General features: G+C 37.0%; 1 protein-coding gene across 1 annotated transcript in view; it reads right to left on the bottom strand.

The window, feature by feature from the left end:
- LOC308254732 (ATP-binding cassette sub-family A member 9-like) overlaps window positions 1–13224 on the bottom strand; it is a 108472-nt gene extending 95248 nt beyond the window's left edge. The window contains exons 1-6 of the mRNA XM_080681127.1: window positions 12442–13224; window positions 11138–11238; window positions 9707–9911; window positions 8594–8755; window positions 6832–6935; window positions 6228–6454 (exon numbers count right to left, since the gene is read on the bottom strand). Of these exons, the coding sequence (XP_080537253.1) occupies window positions 6228–6454; window positions 6832–6935; window positions 8594–8755; window positions 9707–9911; window positions 11138–11233 (794 nt within the window). The 5' untranslated portion in view covers window positions 11234–11238; window positions 12442–13224. The remainder of the gene's footprint in view (window positions 1–6227; window positions 6455–6831; window positions 6936–8593; window positions 8756–9706; window positions 9912–11137; window positions 11239–12441) is intronic.
- Window positions 13225–15626: the final 2402 nt, after the last annotated feature.

Raw genomic sequence — 15626 nt, 5'->3', positions numbered from 1 at the left:
AAATAGTATGAACATTGCATAAATATTATCATCTTATATGGATTCCTCTACAACTTGCCTTTACCAATAAACCTATACAATAGTATACACTGCTATATAATCTTTCATTAGTAACTATATCTCAAAGTTCTCCTGCCCATAAATATTTTGGGTGTTTCTTTTCTTTTTTTCTCATGCAATGTTTCTAAGAGCATTCTTCTACTTGTCTTTTTTCGGGGGGGAAAATGCAAAAACATTTCTCTTAGGTAAAATTGCTGAATTAAAGGGGATAAGCATTTTGTATCTTCAGCTTAATTTATATATTACCAACATAAGGTCCAACATGAATGAATGAATGAATGAATGAATGAATGAATGCCTATTAGAGCTCCAACCAGGAGATCATGAGGAGGTCATGGAGACTCAGTTGGACTAGTACAACTTCTTCCAAACCTTGTCCGGGAGCTAGAGACCAGACCTCTGGCAGTCGGAGTGGGCCCAGAGTTGAGGGAGGGTACAGAGGGCACTGTCCACTGAGCCTTTCATGTAGGATGCCCGCCCCCTTCCTGCCACTCTGCAACACTTTCACAGTTATAACTGTAACATTGGAAGGAAACTTGACAGCTGCCAATCAATTGAGTAACAGTGGAAGCATTGGGGGCAGATGATAATTTGACCATTCTTGAGATCTTGGCCAGTAGCAAATTCCATAACCCCACTAAGCCCATTCCATTCTTGCCATGCCTATTCATAATTTATTTATATAAACTGATATAAATTATGGTATGCCTTAAGAGTTCACACTGTTTTGCTTTAGATATGCTAGTGGTCACATTTTTATGAGGTGGTTATTAAGAAATAGTATTCAACCTTAGACCTAACAAGCATATAAGGTGTTTTAGTCCAAACTTCTCTTTTTACAGCTGAGTAAACACAGTCCCTATTATTAGTTAATGGGCCTATTCAAGGTCAACAGAGTAAAACAGTTTAACAAAGCTAAGATGAAGCCAAGGGACTTTGCTCAGTCCAGAGCTCTTTCCTCTACATAAAATTGCCTAAGTAAGAAAGAATTCAACAGCTGCAAATAACAGCAAAAGTATTAAAACTGGAAACTTGCATCAATATGTTCCAACAGAACATGTTTGCTGCTTATCTGACTTTTTTTGAGTTCAAGATTTATTTACTTTTTAATTGAAATTATTGGAGTAACATTAATAAAATTATATAGGTTTCAGGTATATAATTCTATAACACATCATCTGTATATTGTACTGTGTTTTTTCACCTCTCCCACCCTCTTTTCCCTCTGGTAATAACCGTACTGTTATCTGTGTCTATATAGGTTTCAGGTATATAATTCTATAACACATCATCTGTATATTATACTGTGTTTTTTCACTTCTCCCACCCTCTTTTCCCTCTGGTAATAACCGTACTGTTATCTGTGTCTATATAGGTTTCAGGTATATAATTCTATAACACATCATCTGTATATTATACTGTGTTTTTTCACCTCTCCCACCCTCTTTTCCCTCTGGTAATAACCGTACTGTTATCTGTGTCTATGAGTTAGCTGTTGTTTTTTATCTTAATCCCTTCACCTTTTTCATTGAGCTCCCCACAACCCTCCCTTCTGATAGCTGCCAGTCTGTTCTCTCTGAGTCTATTTCTATTTTGTTTGTTAGTTTATTTGGTTCATTAGATTCCACAGAGCATTGCAATCAGATGATACTTGTCTTTCTCTGACTGCCTTATTTCACTTAGCATAATATACTCTCCAGGTCCATCCAGGCTAGCACAAAGGGTAAGATTTCCTTCTGTTTTAGTCGAGTAGTATTCCATTATGTAGATGTACCACAACTTTTTATCCACTCATCTACTGATGGGAACATGGGCTGCTTCCAAATCTTGGCTATTATAAATAGTGCTGCAATGAACAGAGGGGTTCAATATATGCAATGTATTCTTTTGAATCAGTGTTTCAGGTTTCTTCAGATATATTCCCGGATATAGAACTGCTAGGTCATAGGTAGTTCCAGTTTTAATTTTTGAGGTAACTCCATACTGCTTTCCACAATGGCTGCACCAATCTATATTTTAATCAACAGTGCATGAGGGAGGGAAACTAAGGAGAAAATAAACAAATGGGACTACATCAAAATAAAAAGCTTCTGCACAACAAAAGAAACCACCAACAAAACAACAAGAAAGCCCACTGCATGGGAGAACACATTTGCCAATGTTATCTCTGATAAGGACTTAATCTCCAAAATTTACTGGGAACTCATACAACTTCACAAAAGGAAGATAATCCAATCAAATAATGGGCAAAGGACCTAAATAGACACTTTTTGAAAGAGGACATACAGAAAGCCAAGAGACATATGAAAACATTCTCAAAGTCACTAATCATCCGAGAGATGCAAATCAAACGGACAATGAAGTACCATCTCACACCTGTCATAATGGCTATCATCAACAAATCAACAAATGACAAGTGCTGGCAAGGATGTGGAGAAAAAGGAACCCTCGTGCACTGCTGGTGGGAATGCAGACTGGTGCAACCAATGTGGAGAACAGTATGGAGTTTCCTCAAAAAATTAAAAATGGAACTCCCATTTGACCCAGTGATCCCACTTCTAGGACTATATCCCACTTCTAGGAATATATCCCAAGAAATCAGAAACACCAATCAGAAAGGATATATGCACCCCTATGTTCATAGCAGCACAATTTACAATAGCTAAGATTTGGAAACAGCCTAAGTGCCCACCAGCAGATGAGTGAATTAAAAACAGTGGTACATCTACACAATGGAATACTACGCTGCGGGAAAAAAAGAAGGAACTCTACCATTTGCAACAGCATAGATGGACCTGGAGAGGATCATACTAAGCGAAGACAGTCGGAGAAAGGTAAATCTCACATGACCTCACTCATTTGTGGAATATAATGAACAACATAAACTGATGAACAAAAATAGAGCCAGAGAAAAAATATATTTTAGAATATAACAGAAGTAATCCTATTATTTGCAGGTTTTTAGTATTTCCTACAACTTTTGTGATATTATACTATTTTAGTACAGTTTTGGTAATATTGTAATACTTGAAATCTTTTTTCCTTGAAATATTAATGTTTATTGCATGTAACATTATATTTAAAATCATTTTTCTTAAAATATGAATGTTTATTGCATGTAAATGGCTAATTATTTTGTATCTACAATCTGGTAATAGATTTGTATATTGTAGAAAAATAAAAATAAAAAATAATAAAATCTCTAAAAAAAAAAATAACAGTGCCTGAGGGTTCCCATTTCTCTACATCCTCACCAACACGTTGTTGTTTGTTGATTTATTGATGATAGCCATTCTGACAGGTGTGAGAAGATATCTCATTGTGGTTTTAATTTGCATTTTTCTGATGATCAGTGATGTTGAGCATATTTTCCTATGTCTATTGGCCATCTGCATATCCTTATTTGGATCCTTTGCCTATTTACTAATTGGACTGTTTGTTTCTGAGTTGGTTTTTTTTGGTGTTGAGTTTATAAGTTCTTTGTTTCTTTATAAATTTTGGATTTTAACCCTTTACCAGATGTATCTTTGGTGAATATGTTCTCCCATTCAGTGTGTTGTCTTTTCATTTAGTTGATGGTTTCCTTTGATGTGCAAAAACTTTTAAGTTCCATGTAGTTGCATTTATTTTTTCTGTTGTTTCCAATGAGGTATGTCAGAAAAAAATATTGCTATGAGATTTCTTTTTAAAATCCATGTCTTTACAATGATTCAGCCTGACTGGAAACATCAGCATTTTTTAAAAAGCATAATATGTTCTGCAGAATCCACTTCCTGAGAACATAAGGAACTACAATAGGTAGGAATTGAAAAACCACAGGGTAGGGGAATTACAAGTACAGGAAACTCAAACATTATCTAGAACAAGGAACTCATTGCAGAGCTGGGGGTAGGGGGTGAGAGTGATGTTATTAAACTCAAGAAAAACTTCAGCATGAAAACAAAGCAATTCAGACAACACATTTAACTCATATGTGGAATCTAAAGAACAAAATAAACTGATGAACAAAATAGATCCAGAGACACAGAAACATGGAACAGATTACCCATCTCAGAGGGAAGGCAGGGTTGGGTGAGTGGGTGGAAAGAGATTAACCAAAGAATTTATATACATATATGCATAACCTATGGACACAGACAATAGTATGGTGAAGGCCTGCGGTGTGTGGGGGGGGTGTGGGCTAGAAGGGGTCAGGGGGGAGAAAAAGGGAGCATCTGTAATACTTTCAACAAGATAAAAAATTTTTTAAAAAAAATACTGATTACATTTCACATTCATTACGTAAGATTTTAAAAGCTGTCATAAAATGTATTTGCAATAGACATCCTATACTTAATGAAAAGTTTCAGAATCTATTGCCTTCTTAGTTTTCAGTTACATGCATACTGGGAATGCTTTTAAGAAGCATTTATCCTGAGAATGAATCCCTATGTAAATAAATATCCAATGCCTTTCCGATTCTGATCTAGAGTTGACTTGGTCCTACCTATTTCAGGTGACTGCAGAGGTGCTGTTCCACAAGACACGCCCTGGACTGAAAGAGTGTCTTCATACAGAGCTCCCATCTTTTCCCTCCTCACAGACTCCATCTATTCCTTTGTATTTCCCAAAGTTCCACTACAAAATATTCTTCTCCTCTTTCCTTTTTATTGAAAGACCCAGTTTTCTCTATTTCTATTTCACATGTCATATTACATATCAGAATCAAAACTCTGTTCATAAAACACAATTCATAGGGAATATCAAATTGGCCGCTCTGTTGACTAATGAGTTTGCCGACCACTGTCCTAGACCATACTTTCTTTTTTTTTAATTTCTTTATTGGTTAAGGTATTAAATATGTGTCCTTATCCTCCCATTGCCCCCCACCTCCCCACTCACGCCCTCACCCCCCTTGATGTCTGTGTCCATTGCCCAGGCCTAAATCATACTTTTGTTTCAGAGGACATGTGGCTTGCAAAAGATTTTTCAATAAATAGTTCCTCATCTATCCCAGACAGTTCCACATTCCTAAACAGTATTTTCTGGACACGAGGATTATACAGAGACATGTCTCCCGGGTTTCAATACTGAAAAACATCAGGTGTCTTTGGGGGTAAAATTAATTGACCTTTTTTCTTTTCCTAAAGACTATGGACTTTATAACTGATTGTATTGCAGAATTCTGTTTGGGCTCAGCAGTTAGAGCTTCTATGATTTGCATTTTCATCTATCAAATCTTACCTATTAACTATTTTGCTAGGTCTTTGCTTCTATTCCTCAATTATTTGTTTTTATTTTGTTATTTATTATTATTATTTTTAATCCTCACCTGAGGAAATGTTTATTGATTTCAGAGAGCACGGAAGGGAGAGAGAGAGAGAGAAACACCAATCAGTTGTCTCCCATATGCACCAGGTCAGGGGATTGAACTGCAACCCAGGTATGTGTCCTGACCAGGAAACGAACCTGCCACCTTTCGGTATACAGGATGACGCTCCAACCAACCAAGCCACCCAGCCAGGGCTGTTCTTATTTTAATACAAACACACACAGAGATACATACACACTTGTATTTCAAAATTTCATAATCACTTTAAACTATTCATGGCACAGGGCAAGATATCAATATATCAATATATGAAGAATATGCTCTTATTAAGCCCTGCTATGTGCCAGCCTATGTGTTGTGTGTGCTGGGAACATTCCACAGGCAATCTCTTTTAACCCCAACTTACGATATTTAGTTGCTCAAAAAAATATATTCCTGATGGCCCAACCTCTGAACACAAGCTAGCCTTTATTAGGTCATACTTTCATCAACACAAGGAACTGCAAAGAAATCAAATGACAATGGTGGGCAGACTTAGCCAGAGAGTTGCAATAAGGGCACCTGGATAGTAGTTCCAGCTCTGGCAATCAGTGGCCAGTGGATAGTGGCCTACTCTTACTCCCTTTGATGAGTGTAACAGTGTCAGCTTAACCTACTCTGGCACGGAAAAAGTGCTCAGCAAATGAGAGTAACTGTTTTGCATGGCAAAATTTAACAAAAACTAAATAAAAAAGTCAGAACAGAAGGAAAATGGCCAATGTATCGAGTTTAGATCATAATGTCCTGAAATGCTAACACTTTCTCACTGCTTCTTCATATCTCTTACTCATCTGTGCTGTTTGAATCTGTCACTCACCAGAATGCTGAATCTTGTAGACCCATCATTTTCATCAAATCCTTACTCTTTTTTCTCTCTTTGGTAACACCAAGTGATGCAAAATATATAAATGAGGAGAAGTAAAGCAAGCAGTAGAAAATAAACATCTCATTTTGAAGGAAGTCTTTAGAAATAAAAGGTAATGTCTTCATATTTATAGCAGTGACTGACATCAACTCTTCCATCACAGAGTGATCTGTCAGGATCTTAAAAAAAGAGTTTAAAGACACAAAATCACTTTCTAAAGTCAAGAATCGAGAAATCAATAAGCTATTGGGATTGTACCAATGTCAATTTCCTGGTTTTAATACTGTCCCATGGTAACGTAAAACATTACCAGTTGGAGGAACTGGGCGAAAGACACACAGACCTCCCTGGGCATTGCTTTTGCAACTTCCACTCATTCCAGAACTACTGGAAATGTTAAAGCAAAAAATCAAAAGCAATGTGATCCTTTGCCATTTCACCCTACATATACCTGCTTCCTTATATAACCATGTGGAAACCTGAGTATGTATCACCTTTCATCAACATTTTGATACTTCTGGCATTAATTTGCATTGTTTATTAGGACTTTTCTTACTTCTATAATAGCAGCATTAATGGCAGTTTGTAAAGTCACAAATCCTGAACGCCAGTATCTGGCCAGTGAACATGATGGCTCATTTCCTGCATTCCAGCAATGAGCTGTAAAGCACAAAGAAGGGCAGAATCAATATTATGGGATGAAGGCACTTTGAGAACAAGAAACAAGAATCCAAGAGAAAACAATCTAGAAGGGGATCCACCAGTGAGGACTTTCAAACACATAGAAAAAAAAAAAGGAGCAAATGAAAGTTCTCAATGAGGCAAGTTTATTCCTGGAGACCACAGCATGCATAGGGAGCTTAGAAAAAGAAAATGAAAGCTTCACCCATACTGGACCCCTTGCTGTGCCTGAAAACACCAAATGCACTCCAGGGCTAGAACTTTTGTGCTCAAACACTCTCACTCTAGAGGAATTAATGGCGAGCTCCTTCCCTCCATCCTGCCCTCTTCTCAAAAGTGAACTCATTATAGACATCTTTTCTGGCCACCATAAATAAGAATATCTAAAATAGCTCTTTCAGGCTCTATCTTCTATTCCTGCTTTATCTTACTCTGTTGCTTTATCACCACCGGACTGTAATGATCCGTGCTAGCAGGCTTATCTAAGTATGTTTTCTTTACTTCAATCTTCAAGGCCAAGAAAAATGCGGAACACACAGTAGACCATCAGTGAAGGGATTGGAAAAAAACCAATTCTATTAGTCACTTCGATTCTGCTTCTTAAGGGGTCCTCAAATATCTTCACCTTTCTAAGCTGCCTCCACTCTGGTCTAAGCCACCATCACCTCACTGGTATGTTTTATTGCATTCTCCCTGACTCCTCTGCAATCCATCCTCAAAACTAAACAACACTGTTACCTTAGACTCAGAAATCTAATCACGCCTCTGAGCCCTGATTACTGTACCTGGATGGCTCTTCATTGCCCTAGGACAGTGGTCGGCAAACTGTGGCTCGCGAGCCACACGCGGCTCTTTGGCCCCTTGAGTGTGGCTCTTCCACAAAATACCACATGCGGCGCACACGTACAGTGCAATTGAAACTTCGTGGCCCATACGCAGAAGTCAGTTTTCAGCTCTCAGAAGAAATTTCAATCGTTGTAGTGTTGATATTTGGCTCTGTTGACTAATGAGTTTGCCGACCACTGCCCTAGGATTAAAGGGCCCTGCAGGATCTAGACCTTGAGTAATTTCAGCCTCATTCTCCCATCACATTCCTTCTTGTCTTCTCTATTCAGTTATACTGTTCTTCTTCTGTATATATTAGCTGATGTCCTTCACCTCCAGGCCTTCACACTTGCCCTTTTCCTATCTAAAAAACAATGCCCCTAGCACTGTATATGTGCTATTCCTTCTGATGTTTGTTAAAACATCATTTCCCCACATATGACTTCTCTAATCCCAAGCGTATTAGAAACCCTTGGTCTAAGTCCCTTCAAGGACTTTCCCTTGCACGTACCATTAATATATTTCAATATGTCTGTTCTGCTAGATTGGGACCTATCACTGTTGGTCACCCTTTGCATCCTTGCAGTATCCACCTGAGAGCTCACTGCATACAGATGTTGGGTGACTCTATAATCTTTTGTGCATCATCATATAGTGGGATAATATGATTGACCTTGGGAGAAGGTTAGCAATAACATGTGCTTTTTAATGTTCTCATACGCCATTGAAAGCATCTCTGTTGACCATGCCAACTTGTTCCTTATGTGAAAAACATGAAAAACATCATGATGATATTTTAGAGGGAAAATAACCTGAGAGATGTTCTTCCTTCAAAAATGGAATGCCGTGTTTATGAAAAAATTTTAACTTGTAAGAGAAAGTGTCACTAAAGATGATTCCCACTGCATTTGGGAAATGGTTCACAAGTAGTTCGTCCATAGATTTTTGATTTGGTGCCCCAATGACTTCCGTTTCTGTGAATTACAAAGCAAAACCAGATAAGATGGTTAGAATTTTACTAAACCAGAATGTGATATCCAATTGTATCATCCTATATTTTCCATTAGAATGAAAATGAAATCTTTTTCCATTTACATAAAACCTATGCCAAGAGGCAAGGGGGAAATTTTTATTTTAATGTTTTAGATTCTAGAATCAAGAGACATGCATGAGAAATAATGGTAAGTCTTAGGGCAAGTTTTAGGTACATAAAATACTATACCAGGAGAAGTATGCATAAGAAAGGAGAATTGGTATGCCTAAGAAATCAGAGTTACTGAAGCAAAGACATCTCTCCTATGATCTTTGCTTTACTTAGGAACCAAGAGCACAAAGTGATTCTATATTTAACAGCCAGGAGTTCTACCTGTTAAAAATGAAGGGTTAGAATTCAGGTACCCAGCTCACCCATGAGTGAAATACACATTGTGCTTATCTCAGTTATATGGCAACCTCATTTAGAATGAAGGCCTTGAAAGATGCTTACCAAAAAAACACCTGATACAGATTATCTTTAGACTATCCATCCTAACTTATCACAGTTTTGAAGTTATTAATAACTATGGCCTAATTTATTTTATTTAGATGATTATTTTCCCTAAGTTACATAAATCTGAATCATTGTATTCCTGCTTAACACCCACATATTCTTCCTTGACACTATTCTGTAAATCTGGAATGACAAATGTATTGCTTTAGTTAAATTCCAATAGAAATGTAGGCCTCCCTAAATTGAACCTCCACCAAGCTGAAAAAGGGTTTAATAGGCTAATTGTTGTTAAAGAAGAAACTAACCAAATTTATATGCTATTTTAATACCTAAATAATTAGCTTAATGGGTTACTGTAACTTCAAATTAAGCATATACACATCTTCCCCAAAATTTAAAATAGTATCAGTAATTCCTTTGTCTTTAGTATACTTACCCTTCAAAAAGGGAGCAGATACTGTTTTATTCATTATCTGATTGGTTATATTAGAGATCGGTGTATACACAGCAATCATTAAAGAGCTATTATATTTATCTACCCTTCCCAGGTTCTGAGAAGGCCTTTCAGGAAACTGGTTATTTTCTTTTGCATATGACAATAAGCCCATATATAGTCCAAGAAGTACTGGAAAGCCCCATTCCTATAACACAGAGGGGGAAAAAAGAACAAATTTATATTATATTCCATTAAAGAGCTCAACTGACACCAAACAACTAAAGACAAATTCCAATGTTGCCACAGCATTGGCTTCTCTTTGCTCTCGGTCAGAACAAAAGGAACCCAAAGACAGACACATACTGAGAAAGTTGCTACAGATATCACTCTCCACTAATAGAACTACACCTTTTCACTAAATCATGAACCAATGGAGAGGCCATCCTATAAGATAAAAGGATGACAATCTCTGTATGTGTGGGCATCAGGTTCTAAATTCTATGAGACACAGATTATCCCAGATAAGTTTTATGGTGGCAAAGAGCAATATCCTTGTCAGTTGTCAAGGAAATCGAAGAAAATGAAAACGAACTGAGTGGTAGAGACTGTCTAGTGTTTCACCACTATTGGTAATCTCTTCCTGCTTGGCACAATGCTAGACTATATTTCCAGCCTCTCGAAATCAAGTGGGACCAAGTGTGTCAGTTACAGCCAGTAGAATGTGGGCAGCAGTGATACAGGCCACTTCCAGGCCTGGGTCATGGAATACAACCGAGGTCCTTCTATTCCTGGTCTTCTGACTGGATGCACTGGATCCAGTGAAGGTCACCAAGGCCCAAGGAGAGGGCAGAGTCCCTAGATGAAAGCCTGGGTTCCTAAATGACTGTGTGGAGAAGATCCCTTCACCTACCCAACCCACTTCACTTTCCTGCCAACCTTATTTAGGCTGTAAAAAGAGTGAAGCCACTGCGATTTGGGGCTGTTACCTGTAGATAGCCCACCTACCTAATTCAAACTGACCATGATGTTCCTTGGTCATAATTCTTAGAAACAGTCTCTATGTAGATGATTCATGCCTTGAAAATAAATCCCTAAAATTAAAATTCTTTCATTTCTGCCAGGCACTACTTTTATTCTTTCTTGACTCTAAATGTATTACATGCAAATTATAGTAGTTTTAATAATTGTTGCACTTTATCACATAATTAAATTTTCACTTAACCTCATTTTTTAAAAATGAGTTAATACTTTGTCTTGACAACGTTACATTATTTTTCTGGAGTGCTGTGAGTCTCGCAATTCAACAAATACAACAAGAGACAACTTCAAAATCAATACATCCAGTCTGTTACTTAAAATATAAAATGAGAATCATTAAGCAATGAAATACAATAATATTGACTGTAGAAAGAAGAAAACTTTCAAACATACCAGTAAGCTCTCTCTTTTCATCCTCCATTTCTTAAGAAAATTTTTGCACAGAAGTGCTTGAGTTTGTTGATACACATTTTTCTTTTTCCTGTGCATTTAGCCTATTCATTTAAATGAAGAAGAAGAAAGTAAACATTGTGGAGCATAAAGTAGAAAAAAGGTACAATAAGAAAAACTTTGATCACATGGGGGTGAGGAATATTTCCTACCTTTAAGAACTGAAAAAAAATGGATTTAAAGAATTTGAATAATTCATGATAAAATTATACATCAAATATATGCACTGTGAGTTATTTGGTGGGGAGGTACAATGATTATTATCACAATTTTACAATAACAAAGTATTACAATGGAAAAGACATCATTAGATACCAGAACCTATAAGATACTTCACATTTTTGACCTTTCAAAATAGAAATTCAACTATATGAATACCATATCTGAATTGTATCTTATATGACTAATTTTTTATTCTTTGCATTTAAATAGAAATTCCAGTATTTACATCAAATTAACATCAAACTTCTGATTAAATTCATCTGAATAATTATGTCCATGAGATGTAACTCCAATGAAATATTTTCTTGTGGCATTTACCTTCCAGATTGACTTGAACAACTTTTATCAAAAGAGATAGGCCATTGGATAATAATCCAGACACAAACTACCTGACACTTGATTTTAATACACAGGAAGAATGAAACAATTTATCTCAATTTTCTGACTTCTGAAGTCCCTGAATAACTGACGGAACAAACTACAAAGTACAAAGTACATTTTAGAAAAAAGAAAAAAAAAATCACATGGGAAAGTAATTTTGCCCAAATGTTTGCCAAGTAAACCAAGAGATAATTTTTTTTTTAAATCTCAAAATTAATTTTAGATTTGCTTATTAAAATATTCAGACAATTCTCTCTCCACTAGCATAGAAGCAAATTTTTACTATTTTCCTATATTCTACTCTTGTGTCTATATAATAAACTTGGTTGAAAATAAATAGAAAAATTTTATCATAAATCACATAAGTATTTAGAAAAACATCTGAAAAATAGATTATTTTTTTCTTTATTGATTAAGGTATTACATGTGTGTCCTTATCCCCCCATTGCCTCCCCACCCCCCCACCCCCACTCACTCATGCCCTCACCCCCCTGGTGTCTGTGTCCATTGATTAGGCTTGTATGCATGCATACAAGTCCTTTGGTTGATCTCTTCCCCCTCCCCCCGCCCCCATGTTCACCCACATATTTGACATAACACCACAAAACAGAGCTTTACTTACCACAAAACAGGGTTTTACTTACTGAAAAATCTGAAGTACTCTGGAAAACACTCTCAAAGCACTGTTCTCTTCTTGTCTAAGGCAACGATTAAAATTTTCTGATTGCCACTTCTTCATTTATTCCTTAAATGGGTACCCACTCCCAACAGTTAACTCAGGCTGATTTCTGAAAAGGGGTGTAGTCAAACCAAGCTGCACATGATGAACTTGTTTTCCTTTCTTCCTTACGCCAATTATTCTGCACAGAAATGACCGTTCTGTGGTTGGTTGAGAATAAAACAAACGCTGTTTTTGTGCACTTGGCCTTTCAACTCCAGGGCTCTGGGGGACAATGGTAAACAAATGCAGCGAGTCCTTCAGACGTGATGAATAAAGATGGGGGGCGGGGGGAGCATGATGACCTGACCGAGTAAAATCAATAACTAAGCAAAGTAAATTTGCATAAGGACTCTTCAGCTACTTTTTTCACTCCTAATGCCCAAACACAACTGCCAATGATATATTAGACTATTTTAGATGAAATATGCACAACATGCTGGAACCGAATTTCAAATTTTTGCCTAAGAAAGCTAAGCAATCCATAGTTTGCAATGGAGAAACACCTAAGTTAGACAAATGAATAATAAACAAAGTCCTTTCCCCCGCTCAGTTCATAATGAATGCCAAATTTCATAAGGAAAATAGAACATAATAAAAAAAAAAGTGGATTTCTAGGGACTAAAAAACATAGAAGAATAAAAAAAAAAAGATTTGGGTCAATTTTTATGCATGACAACCAGGCAAAAAACTTGAAATTTGTTCAACTGTTATTGCATAGTTTATCTCTCTCTATAAAGAGTTGCAAACTTTTCTTGACCCAGTGAAGTAAATGACAAAACAGGAAGCCAAAGTCCATGAATTGGGAAATCTCAAATATTGGACATGGCTCCTGATCCACAGATGTTAATAATCATAAAACTGAGAGATGTTTTGGAGAAAAGGTGGATTATTTTAGTTCTACTTTTACAAATAATCAAGTGAAATATTATATGTCATTTACATTTAAACTTGGCAAAAACAAAGGTAATAAAAATGTTCTAAAGTTCTCATAGATGGGGGCAGAGGAGCAGGTCATAAATACTATTAAAATTTTATATCAGTAATAGGTCAAGGGTCCAAACAAAAATGCTAAGTTTGTTTTAAATCACCTGAAATATATTTCAAGTTTTTATTCATTTTGTTATTGCTTTAGACTCTATAGACTCCATTTTAAAAATCATTTTCCCACCCTGCCTTTCTCATAATTGTATTAAAATTCACAACTACGATGTCAATAATTATTCAGATTAAGTATTTTACTAACTTCACTTTTTATCATTGTTTTTTTTGTGTGTGTATTCTTTGTGTCCCTCTTTCTTGACTTATTTACTATAATTTATTTCTTGGGGGGGCCTTTTTCCATGACTTCCCCATAAATTTGACCTAATTTGTTAAAAATGTGTCCAACCTCCAGCTAGAAGCACATTGAAATGGTGGGTAAAATATATCCAAAATAGCTGTTCAGATATATAACCAAAACCTAGAAGAAGAAAAAGATCAAGAAAAGAAAATAAGAATCAACAAAAGAAACAAAGAGAAAGAAAAACACATTCTCAGGTGCAAAAAAGGGGAAGGGAAATTAATGCTGGAACTGTGACTATGTTAGAAATCCAGCAGTCCAATATGTGATCAGTGCCGGGGCCCCGCCAGCAGGCAAGGGGATCCCAAGGCAGGTGTTGGGCGTGGAGGCCACGGGGGCATAGGCTACCAAGGAGACAGAACTGAACCTCACATCACTCTGCTTGGCCCCGGAGGATGGCTGGTTAGCCAGAGATGGGTAAGATTCTTCAGGGAAGGAACAACCTAAGACAGGCACAGTCGCAGAGGGGCCATCAGGAGAGAACTTGGGGGTCAAAAGAGGTGGGGCACAGACCCTTACCCTCTCAACTTTGCAGGGGCCTGAACTCTCACCCCTTCTGAGGGAGGTCTCCTGCCCCATGGCTGCTTCGCTTCCCATGCCCAGCTCAAATCGGGACCCAGGTAACAGACAGACTTGGCCGACAGTAGCTGCCCTCTCACTGCAACAAGACTTGTTTGAGTTGTCTTGTACCCATGGTGTGGGGAAGTGGGTTTTTGATATCTAAATCCAGCCTAGCACCAGGAATGCTCAGGGCCTACTCAAGAAGGCAAATAATCCTTTCCAGTAATATTTACAGGGTAAAATAAGACTGTTGTTAGAGTATTAAATTTGACAGTAAAATAGTAGTCAAGTTCTTAGACTAATTTAAATTGGCTAAGTGAAATAAGCGAATATTCTAGAAAAATTAATGGTACTGGACAAAAAGCTGTTCCTAAAGTGTTAGCTAAAATTTTTATTGGTAGTTCATCTCATGGTAAAATTGTGTAACATGTAATGAACCTAAAGCAGTCATATTTTAGTGCAAAAAATTTAAATTTAAAAGCTCTCAAGACTACATTATAAAATTTCCAAAAGCCTCCTAATATTTAAATCAAAAAAGGGGGAATAGTAGAAGAATATCATGTAAGGAAAAATATCCTGTAAGTAAATTACATCTAGAAAATTTTTACTTTAGAAAATTAACTTTCATTTGTAATGCTAACAGCAAGACACCCATGAAAAACACACATGGTGTCAAAACAAGCCAAAGGAAAATGGTTTGGGCAAAAAATGAAAAAGGATCCCAAGTCAAATTTATAGAAAAGATTCCTTTATTAACTTTTGGTCGAGAATATGTTTGTGTATTTTCAGAAAACACCTCCAAGACCATGTGGATTCCTGCAACAGAGAGGAATTGACAGGACTGCTCCAGCCATGAAGACAAGAGAAACAGTCCAGAGATGGAAGACACTGACCACGCCTTGCCATACTAGCAGTCAGCAGCTGTGCGTCGCTGCAGGTTGCCCAGGACCAAACCAGAGAGGATCAGACCTGCATTACCACCATTTGTCCACCACCCAGAACTGAAATATCATTGCTGACATGTACACATAAGGAACTGTTTGACATTGAAATTGGGACTCAAAGAACTGTTAGCCCAGAAAGAAACTCACTACAGACTGATTCATTTGCCTCCCAGCATAACCATTATTGCTTGTCTCATTTTCGGTTCTTATAAGTGTATTTCTAGTATCACATGATCTCACTCATCTAGGGGAAATGATGAGCAA

Source organism: Plecotus auritus (genome assembly GCF_963455305.1).
Source record: "Plecotus auritus genome assembly, chromosome: 7".
Taxonomy (NCBI): Eukaryota; Metazoa; Chordata; class Mammalia; order Chiroptera; family Vespertilionidae; genus Plecotus; species Plecotus auritus.
Note: the sequence above shows the minus strand (reverse complement) of the source record. Positions and strands in the feature narration are given on the sequence as shown.